This window comes from Miniopterus schreibersii (genome assembly GCF_964146895.1).
Source record: "Miniopterus schreibersii genome assembly, chromosome: 20".
Taxonomy (NCBI): Eukaryota; Metazoa; Chordata; class Mammalia; order Chiroptera; family Miniopteridae; genus Miniopterus; species Miniopterus schreibersii.
The window spans coordinates 14,979,490-15,003,928 of NC_138122.1; the positions used below are offsets into that span (position 1 = coordinate 14,979,490).

Genomic DNA, 24,439 nt, shown 5'->3' on the forward strand with positions numbered 1-24,439 from the left:
TCCAGCTCATTTCAATCCCACATGCCTTACTGCAGAGGTAACTGTGTATTATCCCAGGACATAGAAGGTGCCCAATAAACACTTATTTAATGACAGATCTTTGCCCTGGAGGAGGTGGAGATAGATATATATTCCTATAGAAAGCACCTACTGTGAGCAAGACATCATAACAACAGTAGTATCTTTTCAACGCATCAAACAAGGTGGCCAAGCTGGGTGTGTGCTTCACCCTGCTCTGCACACAGGCCTTAGCAAGGATTGTGGCTGCCAGCCTGCTCAACTGTTCTCCCAGTCCCTTTCTGCAAATTCCAACAACACTCTGTCTTGTTGCCTCAGCCCTGAGCCTGCTGTCTCCTGGGATCAGACAGCGACCACCAACAGCCTCCAGAAGTTGCACAGTCTGCCCTGTGTTTCTTCCATATTTCTTTTAGTAGACTTACACATAGTAGGTACTCATTATAGCTCGCTGAAGACATATACTAAGGTTGCCTTAGGTAAAATGTCAGAGAGCTTTCTTCAAGAGCTGGAGCATGCATTTGACAGTTGAATACCAGTTGCATGCTCAGCAAAGAAACCTGGGCATGTACATAAATGAGGGGGAAGTATGATCCTTTGCTCATACTGCTTCCCTTCTGGGGACAGAGGCGCACAGTCATAGACCATGAGCAAATGCAAGGCAGTGCCTTGTAAATACACACCCAGCCTGAGAGGACAGGATGCTGCAGAGGGCTCTGAATAGAATGAGATTGCTTAGGGGGATTTCTTATAGGGACATGTCATAGCTTAGTGGATCTAATTAATGTCCCTAAGAGCAATCAGGTACTTTATAGGCTGGAAAAGAAAGCCAAGCCACAGGCTTTCTCTGCCATTTATCCTGTAAAGTCTCCTCTGCCTTCCAGGAGGACCAAGCTCTTGTGTGTGCATGTGTGTGTGTGCGTGCGCTCATGAAGTAGATGGAATAACAGATACTCACCCCAGCCTTGATGTAAATAGGGACAAACACCCAGCCCAGCACAACCACCAAAATCAGAGCCTAAAACCAAAAAAGAAATGGAGTCAGATCATGCTGCCGGGAGGCCCCCCAGCCAAAGCAGAACAATCACACAGCAGTTTCTCTTTGGGCTCTGAGGACAACTCCCTTTGTGGCTATCAGAACTGGAGGGATCTTTGCTGCCTGACTGCCCCACGGGCATGGTAGTTGAGCAACAGTGGAGGGGATCCCTGGTGACTGCTCAGTGACATCACAACTCCTTTTCCTCTTCTCTGGTTTACAAGGAGTAAAATACCATTTGGAGACCTTTTAAAAAATAAATAATAATAATAATAATGGGAATCTGATAATAAATATTTCCAAGTCTCCAATATGGTTGAAAGAGTAGAGGAGTTGCTTGGCTTTTTAAGAGAAGAAAGAAACACTCTTGCCATCATGAGTGGTTTTTCCATGCTACTCTGGTGGAAGGGGCACGGGACCCTGGGGCTGCTGAAGCTGGGCACCGCCTTCATCTGCACCGCAGGGTGGCCCGGAGAGGTTCTCTAGCACCTACAGCATCTACCTCTGAGCATAGACTGAACTGACTGATTGTTAAAGCTCCTTCCAGCGCCAGGTCACAGTGTCTCTGATGTTACTCACATTCCATTCAAAGCCCCCGGTGGCAATGCCCGCAGCTGCTCCCGTCCCGGCCAGCCCCACAAAGTGGCCACTTCCGATGTTACTGGCGAAGAGAGAAGCTCCAATCTGGAAACACAAAGATAAAGTAGAGTGAGGACTCTGTGCTCCATCAGGACACTCTGGGGTGAGCCAAGGAGAGAAGAGACACGCCAGCCAAGAGAAGGACAAGAAAGAGCAGAGACAGGCCAGGAACTTGACTGTGCTGGAGTCTGTCAGGGACTCTGGTTCTGCAGGTGGCTGTGAGGACTTGGGTAATATTAGTAAAGAAGAAAAGGAAAGGATTAAGGAAGGGCCAGTAGGCTGCATCCCCAAATCAGATCGCCTGTGAGCCCTTTGGGATCCCAGTGCACAATATTGAAGACATGGGAAGACCCACAGCCACCAGGCCTCCCCTAGAAGTCTCCCAAGAGGCTATGGGCTCAAGAACAGGGCCTATGCCAATCATCTCTGTGTTGTCCAGCACTCCTGGCTTGGGACTTTGAGCAATATAGGCTCTCAGTAGCAGTAGAGACAAAGATAATCGTAGAGATTAAGGTCTGTTTTAGAAACAAAGTTGAGGGGCCTGTTGATGGGTCAAATGTGGGAAATGACAGAAAGAGTAATCAAGGGTGACTCCTAGATTAGGGGCTTGAGTAACTGGATGGACACCACTCATTAAGAAGGGGAAACTGTGTGCTTTGATTATTGACACTTAAGAGCTTTAATTCTTGGTCATCTGTACTTAAAAGTGTGTTGTACAACGTAAGCATGTTCGCCTTTGCTAGGAGCATAGGGCCCAGTAAAGAGTGCAAAAGAAGTAAATTACTATTGCCTCTGCCTGAGCGTGGAATTCTCATGGTGTGAAAAGTACTATGGGCCCAGGCTGCATCTTGTCCTCCTTATAAACATTAAAATGCTTTGTGTGTTCGAAAGAAAAAGAAGGGGGGGGCGGGAGAAGTGGAAGGAGAAACAGGGGGGAACACAGCCTGTTGAGAGATCCACTTTTTTCTCCTCAAACTTGATGGGGATAATAGTCCACTTTTAATCAAAATTCCCGTATGCATGCAACCTGCCTGTCCTGACCCATTATCTTTTCATTTATCATCTCTCACTTAATAAATTATTAAGCCTAATGTACTATTAAGGGTATAATTGCCAGTAATGATTAACTGCATTAGATTAATCTTAAGTTCAAGAAGTCCTCTCCAACATCCTCCCAAAGGGGCACATTGGACTCTAAGCAGTTGCAGGCTTTCTAGCAGTACCTCCTCACCACCTTATAGAATGGGGACCAGGAGAGCTTTGGGGGTACCAGATGAACTGGGCCCAGTTTCAGTTCATTTCCATCAGGGGCACTGCTCTCCTCCCAGTTGCTCATTTCAGCCTCACCCTGGACTCCCTTCCTTTGGCCCATGACCTGCACTCAATCATTAAAACCTGACTCTCACAATGTCATGGGAATCTAGCACTTTTTATATTGCCTTTTCTGGCTGTCATTATCTCTCAACAGGACCGTGGCAATAGGCTTCTAGATGATTTCCAGTCACCCACATCCACACCCAAATGGCCAGTGACCTCCCCAAAGCACAACTCTGATCACATCACTTCCCTATTCAGAGACCTTCCCAAACCCAAAAATGGACCTGCCAAGCAGCCTTCTTGACAACTCCAAGTTTAAAGACATAGTCCCTAGGAATTCAGCAAGGCTTCAATTAAAGTTCCCTCCCTGATATGGTAGCATGGAGAGTTTGAATGCTTTTTGACCTCTTACTATCTGGGTGATCATAATATCTTCGAGCTTCAATCTTCTCTCATGACAGGGTTATGCAGGAGCCAAATAAGATCGTGAATCAGTAATAACGGACACTCAGATGGTCCTCAATTAGTGTCCTTTCTCTCCTTCAAGAAGGCAATTTACAAGAACTATAATGAACACTATTTTGGTCTGAATTATGTTCCCCCAAATTTTTTATGTTGAAGCCCTAATCCCCAATGTGACTATGTTTGGAGATAAGGTCTTTAGGGGGGGACTTAAGGTTAAATTAAGTCATAAGGGTGGGTCTCTATTCTCATAGGACAGGTCCATGTGCACACAGAGAAGAGGCCATGTGAGTGTCCAGAGAGAAGGGAGCCATCTACAAGCCAGGAAGAGAGGTCTCACCAGAAACCCACCCTAACAGCACCTTGATCTTAGTTTATAGCCTCCAGACTGTGAAAAAAAGTGCATTTCCGTTGTTTAGGCCACCCAGTCTGTGATATTTTGTTATGGCAGTGCATGCAAGCTTATACAGATAGACACCATTGCTTTATCACCACATCAGGTTTCCTCTCACTGGAGCTCATTAACAATGCTTTCATCACTCTGATTTCCCAAACACTCTCCCTGCCCACTCCTGACCCATGTTTGTGCCCATTTGGGTATCATTCCTCATCCAGGGAGTCACCCAGTGACATGTTCTTCTCTATAATTTTCTCCCACATTCCTTCTGAGCACAGGATTGTAGACTTTATCTAAAATTTCCACAGAAGTTGCTTCTGACTAACTTCTCTGCAAGCCTTCCTTATCTTCTGTGGGGCTCAAGAAACCATTACAAATATTAAGGTGGTTTTACTGTCACAGTGCAAGATGAGCTGGGTCCAACCAAACCCAACAGGTTTGATAGCATGGTAACTGGTGAATAACATAATGTCACATCACAAAAGGTGAAAAAAATATGTTTTCTTTTGATTTTAGGGAATTCACAATCACATTTTACAGCCTCCATTTCCTATCAGAACATATTTTTTTAAAAACCTTTAACAACAAAGGGCAACAATTCCAGAGCTGTCTCAGATTCACTCACACAGCCTAAGGCCTGAGAATAAAGCATGCAGTGAAGTTATCTGTTTGTCAGGGATGGGGAGGGTGTAGAAAAAGACATGAAAATGTCATTGAATGCTAACTAAAATTTTGTTTTGTGTGACAGGAAATAGAAAATAGACATCTTAGCCCAGGCATCTGATGTTAAAATTATCTTGGAAATTATTAAGATCAATGTTTCATTTTCAAATGAAAACAAAACTATAGTCCAGAGAAAGAAACTAATTCAAGTTTACACATTAATCTCATTTTTACTTCCATACCCTCAGGAAAGTAAGATAGCATGTGTACATTTGGGACAACTAACCCAGGAGACAAGAATTGCCTAAGTCATGGTGGCTGACCTTGCCTTGCACCTCTCAGAAGGCCCCAGGGCCAGCACACTGGGTGGATAGCTTCAAACCACCACCCAACCACCTCTACAAGCAATACACTCAAGGGGCAGACTCAGCAGGCACCAGAGCCCCGCTTAACTAAGTCCTGCTCCATGGGGTGGGCTCCTAAACAACTGATCCTCCACGGTGGTCACAGCCAGTCCTTGTAGTCAATCAGCTTGGGGAGTAAATCCCATTGATGTGCCAACAGCAATCAAGGCTCAACTATAACAGGAGGGTGCACACAGCCCACACGGGGGAGGGAGGGCACACCTGGAGTGCCCAGTTCAGGTGAACAGAAAGTCTGTGTCAATGGACCCTACAGGACATCTACTATATAAGGCCCCTCTAACAAGCCCAGGAGACGTAACAGCTCTACCTAATACATAGAAACAAACACAGAGAGGCTGCCAAAATGAAGATACCAAGAAACATATCCCAAATGAAAGAACAAAACAAAACTCCAGAAAAAGAACTAAACAAAAGGGAGATAAGCAATCTACTAGGTGCAGAGTTCAAAACACTGGTTATAAAGATGCTCAATGAATTTAGGGGAAGAGTAGATGAACTTAGTGAGAACTTCAATAAAGAGATAGGAAACATAAAAACAGAACTAGAAAGCCCTGGCCCATGTGACTCTGTTGGTGGGAGTGTCATCCTGTACACCAGAAGACTGCAAGTTTGATTCTCAGTCAGGTCACATACTCAGGTTACAGGTTTGATCCCTGGTCAGAGCACATGCAGGAGGCAACCAATCAATGTTCACTCTCACATCAATATTTCTCTCTCTATCTCTATCTTTATCTCTCTATCTCTATCTCTTTCTGTTCCTTTTCTCTAAAATCAATAAAAGCATACCCTCAGGTAAGGATTAAAAAAAAACAGAACTAAAAAATATTAAAAAGAACCAGTCAGAAATTAATACATTAACTGAAATGAAAAATATGTTACAGGGAATCAACAGTGGAGTCAATGAAGCAGGGGATCAAATCAGAGATTTGGAAGACAAGGAAGCAAAAAACACCCAATCAGAACAGCAAAAAGAAAAAGAATCCAAAAAAATGAGGATAATATAAGGAGCCTTTGGGACAACTTCAAGCATACCAACATTCACATCATGGTGATGACAGAAGGAGAAGAGAGAGAGCAAGAAATCAAAAACCTATGTGAAAACATAATGAGGGAAAGCTTCCCTAACCTGGTAAAGGAAATAGACACACAAGTCCAGGAAGCGCAGAAAGTCTCAAACAAGAGGAACCCAAAGAGGTCCACACCAAGACACATCATAATTAAAATGCCAAAGGTTAAAGACAAAGAGAATCTTAAAAGCAGCAAGAGAAAAACAGTTAATTAACTATAAGGGAGCTCCCATATGATTTTTCCATAGAAACTTTGCAGGCCAGAAGGGACTGACAAGAAACATTCAAAGTGATGAAAAGCAAGGACTTAATCCAAGATTACTCTACCCAGCAAAGCTATCGTTTAGAATCACATTGAAAGAGCTTCCTAGACAAGAAAAAACTCAAGGGGGTCATCACCACCAAACCAGTATTACATGAAATGTTAAAGGGTCTTCTTGAAGAAGAAGAAAAGATTAAAAATATGAATAATAAAATGGCCATAAATACATTTCTATCAACAACTGAATCTAAAAAACAAAATATGTGAACAAGCATAACAGAAGCAGACTCAAAGGTACAGAGAACATTTTGACATTTGCCAGATGAGAAGGAAGTTGGGCGGATGGGTAAAAAAGGTGAAGGGATTATAAGAAGTACAGAGTAGTCACAGGGATGTAAAGTACAGCACAGGTAACATAGTCAATAATATCGTAATAATTATGTATGGTGTCAGATGGGTGCAAGATTTACCGGATGATCACACAGTAAGTTGTATAATATCTGATCGCTGGATTGTACACTTGAAACTAATATAATATTGTATGTCAACTGTAATTGAAAAATAAAAAATTATTTAAAGTAAAAAAAAAAAAAAAAAAAGAATCGCCTAAGTCAATGGGCAACTGCTGTGTGTGTGTCTTCCTAGCTTCACAGTCAGAGGCTACCAATGGATTTGATAAAAGCACCCTATATCACATTTGAAAGCATAATTAAATTAATGGTATGGACCCCCTTCTTCTACCCCTCCTTCTAAGTACACTGGGAGGCTTCTGACGTGGTTCTAATCTTGGTTCTGCCAGAGCAAATTATGTGACTGTGAACCAATCACTTTACTGCCTTGACCCTCAGTTTCCTCTACTATAAAACCAAGATAAGAATCCTTCTTAACCTACCTCACGATGGTGTTCCCAGGCTTACATGAGGTGACAATATGAGAAACTTTTAAGAAAGTTTTGCACACATATGCGTATGATGCTGAAGAAATATTGATGATGCTTTTACACAGCCCATGTTTTTATGGAGTACCCTGAACTTCCTAAAAGAGCCAGAATGGTAATTTTCTCTTGGAGAGAGTAAGATCTTCACAGTTCAGATTTCAAATGCACTCAGCTAATTTTAGACAACAGCTTTCTTTGTTCATGAGCTAGAGCTCTGGAGATGACTTCTGCTCCCTCTTCTCTTCCCTTTTAAGAAAGGGAAAGAGGGTGACTTTAAGCCAAGTGTGGGGCCAGACACTTTATCTTATTTAAATCTCACAACAGCCTGTGAGTATTATTCTCATCTTAATTTGACAGGTGAGAAAACTAAGGTCAAGAGCAGTGACATGATTTCCACAAGTTCTTACAGCCCAACATGACGGACACCCAATGGACAGAAGGGGAGGCCAAAGGACTGTGGTGACTTTCACCCTTCCCCAGGCATTCTCCTCTGGACTTCCATGAAGGGGCACAGTAGACTCACACCCCCTAACCCTCTCCCTGTAAACTCAGGAACAGCATGTGCGTGTCTGCATCACATTTGTATTTCAGATTCCTCCCTTCTCTGGAGAACTGGTCTTTAGTCTGAATTAGTATTTTTTATTCCCTTCCTAAGGTATCTTTTTATAGGGGAAGTTTGACACTTGCCATCTCTCAGGGAATCACACTTCCTGGACGGGGACAGAGGAGAAGGTAAGGCTTGTATTTCAGACTATTTAATTTCTGGGACTCTGGTAAATATTTAGACACAGGCCTTGTTCCAGAGTCATCATAATTTCTGTTTACTCTACATCAGCTCACGTCCCCCCCACGGACAATGGGTGCCTTTCATTCATTATCTTCACCAACACCTTTCCTTGTCTCCAAAAACTAAAGAGGCAAGAAATCAGGAAACCACTGCCAAAGCTGGTTTTTTCCCACAGGTTATTTTCACAAAAGGCAGATAAGGTTTTCTGTTGGCATTTATAGGTCAAGGAGGCTGGAGACCATCCTTCTTACCAATTCAGATGAGCTCATCTTTGCAATCATCAACAACATGGGGCTCCTGATGGATATGCACAATCTCTCCCCAACACTGGCCCCTTTCATTTCCTCAAGTATGCCAAACTCCTTTTTACCTCAGGCCTTTGACCATTCTGTTCCGTTTAATTAGATTGCTCTTTCTCCGGTCTTCACATGGCTGCGTCCTTCTGGTCCTTCAGATCTCAGTCTAAATGCTCAATCCTCAGGAAGGCCTTCCCTGACCTTCTTATGTAGGTTAAAAAAGACCCTTCTTCTTCCCTCTCACCCTCGACTCAAATACATTTCCTGCTTAACACTTATCATTATTTGTAATTTTGGATATATTTTTCAAATGTGTGTGTCACACACATACACACAGAGAAACACACACACATCAGCACCTAACACAGAATGTGGCACATGGTAGAAAATCAACATGCAGATGTAGAATGAAAGAGTAGCAATGCATAAATGGATAAATGATTGAATTCCCAGTTTAAGAAGAAAGATCTAGAGATGAGGTACAATAACAATGAGGGTGATGATAGTAAGAATAGCCACCTTGGGTAGCACTAACTACATACTGTTCTAATAGATTTACATGTATTAACTAATTTAACTTTCAAAACAACTCTATGAGGTAGGTGCTATGATCTCTATTTTGCAGTTAAGAAAACTGAGGCACAGAGAGGTTAAGTAACTTGCCCAAGGCCACAAAGCTAGGAATGGGTGGAGTTGGAACTCAAACCAAGGCAGCCTGGCTTCAGAGTCCATGCTCTTAACCCCAGCTCTAAAACACCTCCCTAATAAAAAATTCATCCAAAAAATACAAATAGCTGCAGCTGACTCAAAATATGCCATGCCAATCAATGGTAGACAGGAAAAGTCTAGATGCATTTCTTACATGACTCATCCAAAGACTTCACCTTAGTTGATAGTTTCAGCACTCTCTGACTTCAACCAACTAGAAATATTTATTGCACAGTTCTGTGCTACATAACAATGTCCGGTCAGTGATGGACCTCATGTAAGTCAGTGGTCCAAGATGATAACGGAGCTGAAAAATTCCTATTGCCTAGTGACATTGTAGCTGTCTTAATGTCACAGCACAATGCATTACCCACGTGTTTGTGGTGATACTGGTGTAAACAAACCTACTGTGCTGCCAGTCCTGTAAAAGTATAGCACATACAGTACATAATACTTGATCATTACAATAAATGACTATGTTTCTGGTTTATATATTCACCACACTATACTTTTATCATTAGAGCATTCTTTCTACATATTACAAAAAAAGTTTGCTGTGAAACAGTGTGCCGTGTTATGCCGGCAGCAGCCTCATACATCTTGTGTTTACTGCGTCTCTTGATTGCATCATTTCTTTTGTGCTTGATTTAAATCTCATGTTGTTTTATAAATTTAGTGTAGCTTAAGTGTACAGTGTGTATGGTGTGCAGTAATGCCCTAGGCCTTCACATTCACTCACCACTTACTTACTGACTCACCCAGAGCAACTTCCAGTCCTAAAAGCTCCATTCATAGTAAGTGCCCTACACAGGTGGTCCATTCTTTATCTTTTATACTATATTTTTAGTGTACCTTTTCTATGTTTAGATACACAAATACTTACCATTGTATTATAGTTGCCTCCAGTATTCAGTATAGTAAAATGCTCTACAGGCTTACAGCCTAGGAGCAATAGGCTACACCATATAGCCTAGGCATGTAGTAGACTATACCATCCAGGTTTGTGTAAGTGCATTCTATGATCTTCACACAATGATGAAATCGCCCAGTGACGAATTTCTCAGAACACATCGACCTAGTCAAGTGACCTGAGTGACTGTGATTCACTTTTTCCTTTCTCTGTCTGTGGAAGTGCTAATGTGTTAAAAGATAATGGCAGGAGGCCAGCCAGAGGGAAAGGAGAAGGCAGGAGCTTAGGTACGAACTGGATGACAGGAACTTGGCAACACACTAGTCAGCTGATACCTAGAAACACAAAGACTACATGGGGTGGTGAGTGACTGTGTATTAGTTAGAGAAACTCTGGGGAGGCTAAGCCATAAAAAATGGAAGGGAAATGACCTCACTGGAGAGAGGAGGGAGGGAGGGAGGGAGGGAGGGAGGGAGGGAGGGAGGGAGGGAGGGAGGGAGGGAGGGAGGGAGGGAGGGAGATGAGGTGGTAGAAGAAGAGGAAAAGGAAGAGACTGGAGGGAGCAGGTCATTCAAGAGCAAGGCAGCAACTCTCTTACTAAGCAAAGACCTCACCCCAAAAGAGATGCATATCTATGGGAACTGCCAAGCTGTGTAAAAGCTTGACTCAAATTGAAAAAAATCAAATGTTTTAGACAGTGAAAAGGTATGGTCACGCCAGACTTTATCAAGGGGTCCAATGTGGGCTGAAATTGGGCACTCTGGTTCAGGCCAGGCTTGCATTTCCAGTTTCACTAACACAAGCCAAAAAAAAAAAAGGAACAGAGATGTAGAACACTGCTGGAGGCCAGCAACCTTCTAACCCCCTGAATTCTTACCACAGCCTATGTATGTCTGCTGCACCAGAGAACAGAATGCAGGCTGGGATTTCAGGTGACATCAACAAGGGGGTCCGGCATGAGGATCTGAGGACAAGTGCCTCTCCTCCCTCCCCATTTATTTAATTCAGAATATATTTGTCAAGTTCCTACTAGATGCCCTGGACTAGGTGTTGGAAGAGATTTAAAAAGAGAGAGAAATTAAGAAAAGCACAGGCTTGGTCCTGGGGTAAAGGAAAGCCCACATAGCTAAATGCAAGTAGAAAGCAAGCAGAGCAGGAAGAGAAGGCCACCTGGACTTGGCAGCCACCTCCACCCAGGCTCATGAATGCCAAGTGCTTGTCTGTCTTTTATCTTATGCCTTCCTGAGCCTTGCTCCTTTGGTGAGCTCTCTGCCTCTTCTGCATCCATTTACCTTATTTCTGTTCTTCCTCTTGCCTTCGTGAGGTCTCAGGCCTGCTAGGCAATTCCCGGACACCCAGTGGCCACTCCGGTAGCATCCTACATGGCTGAACTTTGACTGAATCACTTAGGTTTTAGAGACTTAAAGATCCAATCAGATATAGTTTACTCAAGAGAGTCTAAGAAGTGTGAGAAGCTGTCCTCATTCCTCAGGGAAAATTTTCATGAGGGTCTTAGGTGAGTCCTAAATGACAGAATTTCCTGGTTTTCAGATAAACATTTAGACCATGCCTATTAGTCTCATAGATTTCCATCTCAAAAGATAAGAAGAGACCTGAATAACCAGAAGAACAGAGAGAGTCCTAGCTCTGACACTATCTTGTATGAACTTGGGCAACCCGTGGGGTTAATCATCATTCTCGATTGGATCACTGAGGATTCAATCAGATAGGTGATTTTACAGTCCTTCAAAAACTTCTGGTTGAACAAACACAAGAGCTAAACTGGAAAGTTTACTGTATGCCAGGCACTATTTTGAGACTGTGCATGTGTCCTTCAAGTAGGTACTATTATCCCTGTTATAGAGATAATACATGTAAGGCACAGAGATGTTTAGTAACTCACCCAGGTTCACACAGCTAGTAAGGGGCAGAGGTTGGATTTGAACCTAAGAAGCTTGACTCCAGAGCCCAGAACTAAACAAATGAGGGTCTACAGGCCAAATCTGGCCCTCCACCTGTTTTCGTAAATGAAGTTTTATTCGAACATCGCCCACACCTATCCATTTATGTATTATCATGGCTGCCTTCAGGCTAGCAGTAGGGTTGAGTAGTTGTGATAGAAATCACATAGCCTCCAAAAATATTTACAGTCTGGCCCTTTACAGAGAAAGTATTTAATTCTTACCCTAAACCACTTTGATACACTCCTCTACCATGATTATCTAATAATAAAGGAAGGAAAGAAACTGTGGCTATGGGAAGACACAGGCATTCCATTTTCAAGACCCTCACTGGTGATGGATGGACCAGTATGCCCACACCAATTCCCCTCATGCCTGGTCCCTCCTCTGTGGTGTGGAATCTTAGAATTTTATTTCTGGGAGAGTCTTTGAGACCCTCAATCTGACAGTCTCCTATTACAGAGGAGACTCTCTGAGGTTCAGAATGGTTAATGTTTTGCCTGATGTCACAAAGCTGGGGCAAGCCAAGTCCTTTGGTTCCGGCAAGGCTCCCCACTCCCCTTGGAGTGCTACTTACGTGTTGAAGGGGTGTGGAAGGGTTGGGTCAGCCCCATTGCTCGTGCCACTCCCATGGAGCTGCCTCTGGTATGTATGACCAAACTCTTCTCCAAAACAAGAGTCCTCCACTGGGCTGTGAACCTGGGACCCTGCCTCTGTGAGTAATTTCTGGTACCATTAGCCAAGGAGTGGGGAATTCCCGCTTCCAAGCTCACACTCTGCTTCCGTATCTCTCACATGCCCAGATCATTGTTACCACACAGCTGTTTGTTAAATGTGCCAAACCATGGTGCCATCGAAAAGGAAATCCTGGGTCACAAGCCAGCCCACAGTTACAAAAGGTATAGCTCCATGGTTTTATGCTATTCAGTTGGCTTGGCAAGTCCTAGAGTGTTGCTCAGGCTGCTGTGGGCCTACCTGGCTGGCTCCCGGTGTGAGCTGGTTCCCCTAGTAACCCAGCCCTAGAGTTCTGCTCTTTCTCTCCCATTGTCCTCACTTCTATCCCCAGGCCAAGGCCCAAGCCATTTCTCTCTCTGGGCCTTATTAACTTTTTTAGGAACAGGGTCTTTTTCCAGAGCTCCTGGATCTTCACCTGTTCCAGGGTATAATGGCTCCTTTCAAAGTCCCGAAAGCCCCCAGGAGTGCCCTCAACTGGCCTCTCCTCTGTCCAATCTCTTTTTAGACTTTACAAGCTCTGATTTCCTCCTGCCTTTTTTCATGGGTGACTACCCAAGCCCTCCAGACCTGGGACGTACCAACCCAAGGTCAACTCAAGTCTTCCCCTCCTAAAATCCCTTAGGACTCTCTTTCCAAGGCTCCTCTGGTTGCTCACCTCTCCTATAGCAGAAAGTAGGGGCAAATGCAGATGAAGGGGACAGTGTCCCATTGGAGGGTTTCTGCCTCAGCCAACCAGCTGAGAGAGATGTCAGCTCCGGAAGCCCCATGGCCCTGTGGTGTTCTCCTTGGGCCAGCACATTTGAGAACTGATATTCCAGCTACAAACTTCTAGGCCAACAGACAGGCTTAAACTGACTTTGTAATTTGATACCAAGGGGAATTTAGAAATATATGTTTAACACAGTTTAAACTACTTTTCAATTGTGGAGAGAAAGTACTTAGATTTGCATTTTCTTGCATACCATGTTTCCCTTTCAAGGACATATCATCATAATGTTTTTAAACCATTTTAAAATTTAGACTAGAAATCACCATGCTTACTGTTCTTCTAAACTAGCAGTTTTTCAGCTTTGTAAGTCAGCAGAACCTTGTCCTCAAAGTCTTAACAGATTACTCTTTTATAAAATAGATAAACGCTGGGTTGCTGAGAAAGAGAGGGAGGGCTGTCCCGAGGCATTTCTGCAACACCTGAAGGTTGCAGTGAACATATTTTTAAAAACTACTACTTGAGAACATAACCGTCCTTCACTGAATCTAAAACACCAACTATGGTAAGACATACTGTGTAGTATGAAGAAAGAAATCACATTGCCACTTAAATCACAATGCCAGTGACTAATTATAACACACAAGCTAACTTCAAAGATGTAAAAATGTGGTCCGTGTGTAGCTGGAATTGATGATTTACGATAGTATAAATAAATATACACATAAATCATGTTCATTTAGTCACACAGTCAATCTGAAGTTAAATTTCAGTGAAACAGCAACAATAGCCTCACATAAATGCCAACTTCCGTCTACAGCACACAACTGCGTGCTGTGCACCAGGCAAATGCCTACTGGGGAGTCACCTTGGCACTCCTGGCCTTTCTTCCATATCATAATGCTCCCGTTTATTGAGCACTTGCCAAGCATAATGCTGAGTGCTGTACGTGCATTGTCTCATTTAATCCTGATATTATTCCCCTCTTTTTAAATATATACATTTTTTATTGATTTTTAGAGAGAGAGGAAGGGAGATGGAGAGAAAAACATCGATGTGAGAGGGCTGCCTCCCACACATACCCCGACCGGGGATCAAACCCTCAGCCTGGATATGTGCCCTGACTGGGAATCAAACCAGCAACCTTTCGGTGCACAGGACTCCACTCAGTGTAGAAATTGAAGTTCAGGGAAGTTCAGCAACTTGCCCAAAGTCACGCAATAGTAAATGTGGCAGGTCGGAAATGCTGACTTCAAAGTCTATGTCATTCTACTTTCTAGAATATTGTAGAAAATTCTAGAGTTAGGAGAGACTTAGAGGTCACTGCTTCCCCATTTAAGAATTTCCCTTCCCAGCATCCCTAACAGATGGTGGTGTTTTGGAAAGTCTGACCAGATAGAGAAGAGTCTACTCAAACAAGTGATTATCAAACCTGCCCAATAGTCAAAAGTGTCTAGGAAGATTTTTTTAAATGCAGATTCCTGGGACCTTCTTGTAAGATGTTTTAAATTTCTAAGTAGGTCTGGAAGGCAGACCAAGAATCTGCATCTTCAGAAAGCACACCCAGGCGATTCTGATACATGGGCAGGTTTAAAAACCATTAATGCAACCACATGAAGCTTTAGATGGAAATTATTATTGGAGAAAGGAAAGTTGAATTTCAGCCTCATCAAGGAAGCAGTGACTTCTGCACAAAAGAAGAATGATGCCATGTTTTTCTGTTGATGAGAATAATTCAATACTGAGACAGGAGTAAGGAAAACACCACTCACAGGAAAGCCCATGTGAACCATTGAGCCCTGCCTGCCTTGGGTGGGGCTAAACCCTCTTACCAGACAATTCTCAGCCCAGACCCACACTTGGGCACAATCAGGAAGAGAAACATCATTGCTGGTTAAGGTGTGAGGTGGTCCCAGGCCTAGCCCAAAACACATGTCTCCTAAGGGTGGTTCTGCCCCATTCTTCGCCCCTCATTGGCTTCCCCAAGACCCACAGACTGGAAGCTAGGATCTTATCCCCAGTAAATCAGCACTAGAAATTTTACATGAAGAGACATAAGTTTTCCATCATCATGGGGGGGGGGGGGGGAGAAAAGGGGGCAATCTGAGGTTGGATGAGCACTTAGCAGGTTTACTGTTAAGCATTAGAAGGGGTGGGGTGCACTGTTTCCAAAATAATTAAAGTAAACTTCAAGGTCCTAATTAACTATCTATTCAGCAAATCTCAAGATTTCATGCCAGCCTTGGCTCTGAAACCTGTAGAGCGACACAGTCAACAGAACTTTCTACCACGATGGAAATGTCCAAGAGCTGCACTGTCCAATATGGTAGCCACTGTCCACATGCACCTATTAAGCACTTGAAATATGGCTAGTGTGATTTAGGGGGAAAAAAGTGTTTAATTTTATCTAATTGTAATTTCAACTTAAATAGCCAATGTGATTAGCAGCTACCATATTGAACAGCGCAGTTCCAGAGGGACTACCCCAGGCTTGTCTTGAACTTTGTGATCTGAGCTGCCTAAAAACACCAGCATTTGGAAATCACCAAAGTCCAAAGCATGAGAATACAAAAGCCCTGACAAAGAACAGGAAGAAGGCATCAGAATATGTATGTCTCTACCCACATGTGTATTAGGAGAGACCACCATGGGGGACCCACTGCGGGAATCAGCCTCTGCCCAGTATTCTTGGCCACCTTAGGGACAAAGCAGAAATGACTTCAGGGGTAACCCAAGCAATAGTGATAATGCCAGTGATTAAAATCCACCTCAAAACAACAAAATCAAAGGCCGAATGTGGCATGATTTCCTCGTAACTTCTCTCTGTGCTATGCACGACAGTGGCTGCTTTCTTTCTTGTTTCTCTGTCCCCCATCGACTCATAGCTGTCCCTCTCTTCTCATTGTATGTGTGCTTCATTATCCCCTCTTTCACCAACCACTCTTGCTTGTATCCTACGCCCAAGGAATTGCACAATTTAGCTGATTTGGTCAACCAGTGGTTTTGGTGAGAACTCTGGATCGAAATGGTCATTGTGCTGAACTGATAAACCAGCCAGAGCCCCATGCTGATAAGATGAAGGGACCTCCCAGTTTCTCTTCGGTCCATGCACATGTCCTTTGATTGAGATAGTTCTGCCCATGCCTAAATGTCAGGGAAAGCACCTGTTAAATATACAAAATCCACTGCCATCGGGAACAATTGGGGGCTCCTCTTCCATCCATTCAACAAGTGTGTCCCGAGGCCTCCTGTGTATCAGGCACTGCACTAGGTTTCCACGGTAGGACAGAGAAAGTCTTTCTTCCATGGGACTTACAGTAGCAAGAAGGTAGCAAAAAAGCTACTATTTATTAAGTTTCTACCTCATAAGAGGCTTCTACTTCTCATAACGCTCCTAGAAGGTAAATATTACTGTCCTTATTTTATAGACACAGAAGTGGAAGCTCAGATTTGCCCCAAATCTCCTCAGTCTGTGAGCTCTTTTTGCTTTTCTTCGCTGCCTGCTTGTGAATTCTATTCCTCTCTCTTGAAGGATTCCAAACATTTTTTTAAGGCTATTCCCTGACCACAAGAGAGTAAGGGTGCCCAGAAACCTAGTGAGCCTGAGACCCATTATCAGGGGCCCAAGGCAGGAAGCAGGAATTACTGCCACCCCAACCCAAGAAGAATATGGCCTCCTACAGGGAATATCTTAATTAAACAAAAAGTATTTCAGAGAAAACTTACCGGCCACCACACCATACTTCGACCTGCCAGGAAGAAGCCTCCAACGGTCCCACGATTAGTGGAAAACATAGCCTGAGGAGGAAAGGGTCAAAAGTTTAATAGAAAACTAGAACAGAGTGACCTTGCCAGCCAAAAGGACCTGCCTCCCCACATCCTCGTGCTTTCTCCTACCCACTTCACTTTCTGAAGCACCTCCATATTCCTCACTCCCCTGGGGCTCCGTGTACTCAGACGGAGGAGGCAGGGACCCACATTTGACAGACAGGCTCACAAGGTGCACAAAGCTCACCCAAGCGCTAACTCTGCAGTGAGCTTATGGTGTGGCTTCGAGCAATTCGCTCCACCTGGATCGGTTTGTTTCTCCGTTAGGTAAGGGAAAATGGAAATGTTTATGGCTTTTTTACAAGCATACTCAAGGGGTGTGATGAGGTACTATAGTTTTTTAAAGCACCATTCAGTGTGTGAATTAAATCTCAATAATGCTGAAGGGAGAGAGAGAGAGAGAGAGAGAGGGAGAGGGAGAGGGAGAGGGAGAGGGAGAGGGAGAGGGAGAGGGAGAGGGAGAGGGAGAGGGAGAGGGAGAGGGAGAGGGAGAGGGAGAGGGAGAGGGAGAGGGAGAGGGAGAGGGAGAGGGAGAGGGAGAGGGAGAGGGAGAGGGAGAGGGAGAGGGAGAGGGAGAGGGAGAGGGAGAGGGAGAGGGAGAGGGAGAGGGAGAGGGAGAGGGAGAGGGAGAGGGAGAGGGAGAGAAGAAGGAGGGATGATGGAAGGGAGGAAGGAAGGAGAATGAAGCTATAAGAATGCACGGTGTTTATACTTAACATTACATAAAAGACTAAACACTCAAATTCAATTCAAAACTTTCTTCTTTGGGGCTGTAAGTAGGAGCTTGCTGGAAACATTACTTTTCAATATATTATGAATACTGTGGAATGATGATTATTATGAATACAGTTAAGAAAGAGAAGATCCCTTCTGACAGTGTGTCAGGAAAGCTTCAGGTGTCTCCTCCTCCCCTCCCTGAAAAAAATAATCTCTCTCCTGAGAACATCTAAAGAACTCCATCTACACCTTGTGCACACCTCTTATAGTTGTTTTTCTTTTACTTTATATTACAAATTTTCTTTCCAGCTTTATTGAGTCATTTAATCAAATAAAAATTGCATATATTTAGGTGTACAAATGATGTTTTGATATGCATGTTCATTTCCAGAAGTCGGGGCATGGGGGGAATGGAGAGGTGTTGGTCAAAGGCACAAAGTCTCAGTTATAAGATGATTAAGTTCTGGAGAGCTAAGGTACAGCATGGTGACTGTAGTTCATAACACTGTATGGTATCATTAAATTTGCTAAGAGAGTACATTTTAAATGTCCTCACCACACACAAAAATTATTGTAACCAGATGAAGGGATGGATGTGTTAATTTAGCTTGATTGCGGTAATCATTTTACAAACATTTAATCCCCCACAGTGCTTAATATAATGCCTTGTGCATGGTGCACATTCAGTAAAAAGTTAAATGAATGGGATTCTCAGTTCCCTCAGGCTGCACTCCTCCCCCTTCTCCCACCCTTAACGCTCTTTACGCAAATGAGCAACACCCCTCAACCCCAGGCTGACATTCTGCAAACAGCAGCATTCAGTAGGTGCTTCTCAGCGCATGCATGGGAGCTTATGTACCCTGCCTCCTTTCTCCCCGATGTTCACTCCCTACAAATAGGAAGGCACTGTCTCTAGGAGCACAGGACGCTCAAAGGAAAGCTATAAGGTTCCAGACCCCACTTTGTAAACCATGGTATTAAATTTGCCTATGTACCCTGCAACTAGAAGAGAATGAAATCACTATTGCAAGCCACAGGAGCCAAAGAAGCACAATCACTGGCCCACATGTTTTTTTCTCAATGAAATAAAAATATCATTGAGCAAAAGGAAAGCACTTCAGACCTTCAAAACTTAAGAAACTGGGGATGCCCTGGCCAGTGTGGTTCAGTTGGTTGGGTGTCGTTCCATGCACCAAAACATTGCCAGTTCAATTCCCAGTCAGGGCACATGCCCAGGTCTTGGGCTCAGTCCCTGGTGGGGGTATGCAGGAGGCAGCCGATCAATGTTCTACTCTCACATCAATGTTTCTCTCTCTCTCCCTCTCCCTTTCTTTCTCTCTAAAAATCAGTAAAAATATTTTTTAAAGAAACTGGGGGTGTTGTTCCTGGAGAAGAGACGACTCAGGTGTGGCCTACCGTCTTCTGATGTAAAGTGGGACATACTCACTCAGTGTGGCCTGCATAAGGCACAACCAGACACAATGGGAGAAGCTCCGGGACATCAGGTCTGAGCTCAGAACAAGGAAGAATTTTCTTGCTATCAGAAATGTCCAGAGATGGAAATGGTGCCCTGGGGAGAGTTTTTGCTGCAAGTATTCTAGTGAAGTGTTGACAACTTGTCAAGATGATTTTGTTAAGTGGTTTAAAGAACAGGCTCGAGCATAGAATGAAGATAAACTGTAGGTCCCCACTTTATGAAAAGATGTGAGAAAAGAAGGAATTTGGTACCCCCAGGACACTGCCATAGTAATGCAAGTAGTAGTAAGGACCCTGGAGAGGATATTCCCAGAAAAAAAATTGTGTCTTGGAAAGGGGGAAAGGTGAGACAATGCAAAGAGCATTGCCTTTGGAATCTTAAGACTTGAGTTCTAATCCCAGCTCTGATGCTGATTCATCTGAGTGACTCCTGGTCACCCTCTCTAACCCTCATCTGTAAAATAGAAATGTTGGGGTCCCCCAGGGGCCATTGCTACCCAGGCATCCAATGATGCTATTAGTGCAAACGATCACATAAGACAGGGGTCAGTAAATGTTTTCTGTTAATAAAATGGGCCAGATAGTAAATAGGTTTTGTGGGATACATATGATCTCCACCACATGCTCTTGTTTTATTTTGGTTGGTTTTTTTTTACAACCTCTTAAAGGCGTAAAAAACATTCTTAACTTGTGGGCCACACAGCACAGGCTGTGAGCCAGATTTGGCCCATGGTATAAAGGGTTTAAGGATAGCTTCATGAAATCTTCCAGAAAGTATAAGGTAAGAGAGTCAGCCTAAAAGGATACAAAATCCCCCAAGAAACAAAACGAGATATAGTGAAAGAAAAATGGAAATATACAGTTGACCCTTGAGCAACGAGAAGGTTAGGGGTGCCAACTCCATGAAATTGAAAATCCACATACAACTTTTGACTCCTCAAACACTTAACTACAGTTGTTCCTTGGTATCCATGAGGGATTGGTCCCAGGACTCCTGTGGATACCAAATCCACAGATGCTCAAGTCTCTTTACAAAATGGCATAGAACAATTTACAGTCAGCCCTCTGTATTTGTGAACTCCCGACCCAGGATTGAAAATAGTTTTCTATCTGCAGTCAGTTGAATCCACAGAAACCCCAGGATAAAGAGGGTCAACCAAATATTTATTGAAAAAAATCCAAGTATAAGTGGACCCACAAGAGTTTGCATACGTGTTGTTCAAGGGTCAACTGGACACTAAAGAATAAGCTCAAGCCCCAATATGATTGGGTGAGGCAGCGTTGAAAGAAGATAAAACAGAACAAAATAATGTTGGAAGAGATGGGGATGGTGACAGAGGGACAGTAGCTGTGCCTTTTCTAGGTTGAGGAAGCACAGCAGGACTGGCCAGCTCTGTCTCTGCAGACCCGAGATCATGCAGGAGTCAGAACGCCTGTCCCTGAACCAAGCCACTCTTGACACTCCAAGAGAAAAAAGAGGAATGTAAACTGGAAGAAATCCAGCATGTTCAATGATCAGGATTCAGAGGCACTGACTAATGGGGGAAGAGTAAACTCGGACAAATGCTAGGAGGCTCATTAAATAGCATTTAACGGGACAAGTGATTCTGATTCACAGATATTTGAAAAGTGTAAACACCATAATCATCAGGACTGGCAGGGCTAAAGAAGATGAGATTGCTTAAGGGAACGGAGGTTGTCGGTGATTGTCTGGGAAACAGGCAATACGACACAGCTAGCAAATGATGGATTCACGTCTTGGCTCCAGCACTTATAAGCTGTGGAGGGGTGGGAGGCGGAAGGCAGGCAAGGTAGCAAAGTCCCTGGTGCCGTGGAAAAGAAACCCAAGTTCCAGGAATAATTCCATGTATTGCAGCCTCAGCCAAATCACAACCATGTGGGGCTTCCATTTCCTCTTCTGTGAAATGGGCACTAACATTCCTGCCCTCTCTGTCTCGTGGTTTTTTGTCAAGATGTCCTACCCCGCTGACCACTTTTGTCCATTTTAGTTAAAAGAACAAAAATAATTCAGGATCTGGGTCAGACCCTCGAAGGCAAATAATAATAGTACTTTTAAACATTTCTAGCATCCATAATGAGCTTTCAGATTCATCTCTGCAGAGCCTCACAACAGCCTGGGGGAGTCATAAGGATAGGTAAGATTGTGTCCATTTTACACTCAAGTTAACTGAGGCTGAGGCAGGTTACCCAAGGTCACATGTCTGAAACCAGGACACAGCCATTACTAGAGAATCCTAGCTCCTAAGTGGACACATCTGGGAAGCTGGAGGCTGAGAGGAAGAGTCAACCATACCAACCCCTTTTGACTCTTTGGGAGCCTTTCAGTCACATCTGGTTTCTACGATTGCTTTTTTTAAAAAAAAAAAAAAAAAAAGACTTCCTTTTATCCCTAAAAAAATCTCTGTGGCCATGGAACGGTTAATGTCCACCCTCCTCTCCTCCTGGCCTGCCACCCCCGTGAAAACCTTTGAGTGGCTGAAATATTTGCACATTTGAAACACCTCCTCTCCTGGGCGCTGGGTGTGCCAGAGTCCGTCACAAGTGAAATTTCCATATTCCAGGCTGGTAAGAACAAGTTTCTCTGGTTTGGTGTGTCCCCAGAGTCCCAAAGGGGAGCCACAGACATTTCCCTCTTCCCGGTGCCAAGCTACCCTCCGGTCTTCCTCCTGCTCCTCCTCACCCAGCTCTCCCAACCCTCACTCACTCCAGCCCCTGGGATTCCATGGCACAAGGCCTCCAGGCCAGCCTATCCCGGGAGGTAGCCACCAGGCAGCCCCCCTTCCTTAGGCTGCCCCACAGCACCTGCAGCTGGCAGAGGCTCTTGTCCTTGCCCACTACTGCTTCTTTTCCATCCGAAACTGGGTGACTAGGAGGCAGGACAGTAGTCACCTCCTCCCAAGCCTGGGGACGGACACTCCCTGCAGCTACAGGCTAGCCCTCTCCTGCCCCTCACACTACCGGCCCCTGTCTCCCACCCCCCTTCTCTGTCCCAGATGTCCATCCTCTGTGCTGGCCAGCACCCTTCTCACTTCTGCCCATCCTCGTTTGCCCTCTTCACCTCGTACTGTGCCCCCTGACCTCCTCTGACCTCCTCTTAAGCGCTTCCAAGTCATATCCACTCCGTTCCACACACCCTTAAGGCCATCTTCCCTGCCCTCCTCGCAGTTCACCCCAAGCCCTTTGCTGTGCCCCCTGTTTTTGTCCCTCCTGGTGGCGCTCGCTCTGTCCCAGGGCCCCCACATACCCACAGCCCGACAGCCATCACCACCACGAAGTAGACGACGATGACAGAGATGTCAGCTGCATTGCGGATGCGCTCGTGGGGCGGGATGGGCGCAGGAGTCCCGGTGGTCGCGGGGCTCCAGGTGGTACTGTCCATGGCGGCGGTGGCAAAGGGGAGTTCCTCTCGCCGAGGCCACTCGTTCCTTATAAGGCCTCGGGTGCCCCGGAGGAAGGCACCCGCCAAGTCGTGAAGTCGCGGCAGCGGGGCGGTGGTGCAGGATCCCGGTGCTGCGCCGTCGGGGAGCAGCTCCGGAGGCAGAGCGCGGAATGGGGAGCGCGCTGAGCTGCTGGCGGGGCAGCTGTGGGCCGGCAGGTAAAGGTAACGCCAGCGGGGAGGGGCCGGCCAGCGGGTGGTGCCCTCTTGGCACAACGGCCCTGCTGTGCTCCCGCAGCGGGCTCCTGGACTGCCTCTGGGCCACTCCCCAGCGGAGCATGAGCGGCTCCATTGAGGAATCAGGCTGCCTGGGATCAAGTGCCTAGAGGTTTCAGGTCACCTGTCACCTGCCCTTGGACCACTCCCATGCCCTCTGTGGGCCTGGCTTCTCCACATGTAAAATGGGCGCAGGACTGACTGTTCCCAGGATCGGTCAAATTCTTGATCTCTGAGAACCTTCTGGGGGGAACCTGCAGTTGTTGGATGTTGCTGGTTCAGCACAATTGCAATCTCTTGGCCACCCACCCACCCACATTTCTGACTCTCCTTCCACAGCCTGCAGCCCTCAAGGGCACTGTTACCACCACCGTATAGAGGAAGAAACTGACACTAGGAAAGAGAATCCCAGTAGGAGCTATTTCCTTGCCCTATGCTTCACCCAATAATGCGATTTGAGGTCCTTCTCGGGCAGACAGGAGGAAAAATACTAGAGAATCCTTTCCAAGGTGCTCACCAAACCCTGACCCTTCCTAGGGATTCAGCCCATCTAGAAACACATGTCTAAACTGAAAGTCAGGGCTCAGAACAGAGACAGCTGAGAGAGGAAACATGACTCACCCAAGGTCACACAGTGAGCCAGTGATAAAGATGGCCCTGTGGCCCAGGCCTGGGCAGGCCTAGTTCAGAGGATGGTTGGGGGATGCTCTCAGGGGCTGGTGCTGGAGGCACAGAGCAGCCACTTTTGGATGGGAGGCAGGGGAGCCTTGCTGGGTGATGAGGTACAGGAAGGGGAAAGACCGCACTGCCCTGCCAGGATGCTGTTCTGCCTCAGGCTCTCCCTGCCCACCAGCAGACAACCACCCAGAGCCCAAATGCCAGAGCCTGTTCCTTTGCACCTTTGCCTCTGAGGTCCACTCCCCTCCTCCCTCATCAGTGCTCAATCTTCCTACTGAGGCTGCAGCCTTCCCCGTTTCTCCCCATTCACCCCCAAGACTGTAAACTATATGAGGCAATGTCCAGGGCCCATCATAATGCCTGACCACAGGCAGCAGGAATTTTCCTTCCAGGGAACCTGGCAGCAGGGGCTCTTCTCCGAGGATGACTCCCAGGCTCCTCTACCATTGATTCCTTCATAGCTTGGAGCAACTCGCCTTTGATGATGTCCATTCATTCCCGCATTCAGTAAAGTTGTTTTTACCTGGCTCTGTGCAAAGCAGAGGCCCTGCCCTCAGGGAACTTCTGGTCTGATCTGGAAGTGAGCCCATCCACAGGGAAAATTCAGCTCTGTGCTCCCAGCTGCTGGCAGCCAGCCCCTGACAAGTTCCAAAAGTGAAATCTGTGGAAATGAGCAAATCCAAAAACATGAGCAGGGGTGAGGATTGGAAGTGCTAACAGACCTCAAAGGGGGGGAGGGGGTAT

At 45.2% G+C, this 24,439-nt stretch overlaps 1 protein-coding gene across 1 annotated transcript in view; it reads right to left on the reverse strand.

Moving 5' to 3' along the window:
• Positions 1 to 23,018, reverse strand: part of SLC5A1 (solute carrier family 5 member 1) — a 45,664-nt gene extending 22,646 nt beyond the window's left edge. Inside the window, exons 1-4 of the mRNA XM_081123023.1 lie at positions 22,610 to 23,018; positions 17,050 to 17,121; positions 1,631 to 1,735; positions 974 to 1,033 (exon numbers count right to left, since the gene is read on the reverse strand). Of these exons, the coding sequence (XP_080979149.1) occupies positions 974 to 1,033; positions 1,631 to 1,735; positions 17,050 to 17,121; positions 22,610 to 22,744 (372 nt within the window). The 5' untranslated portion in view covers positions 22,745 to 23,018. The remainder of the gene's footprint in view (positions 1 to 973; positions 1,034 to 1,630; positions 1,736 to 17,049; positions 17,122 to 22,609) is intronic.
• Positions 23,019 to 24,439: the final 1,421 nt, after the last annotated feature.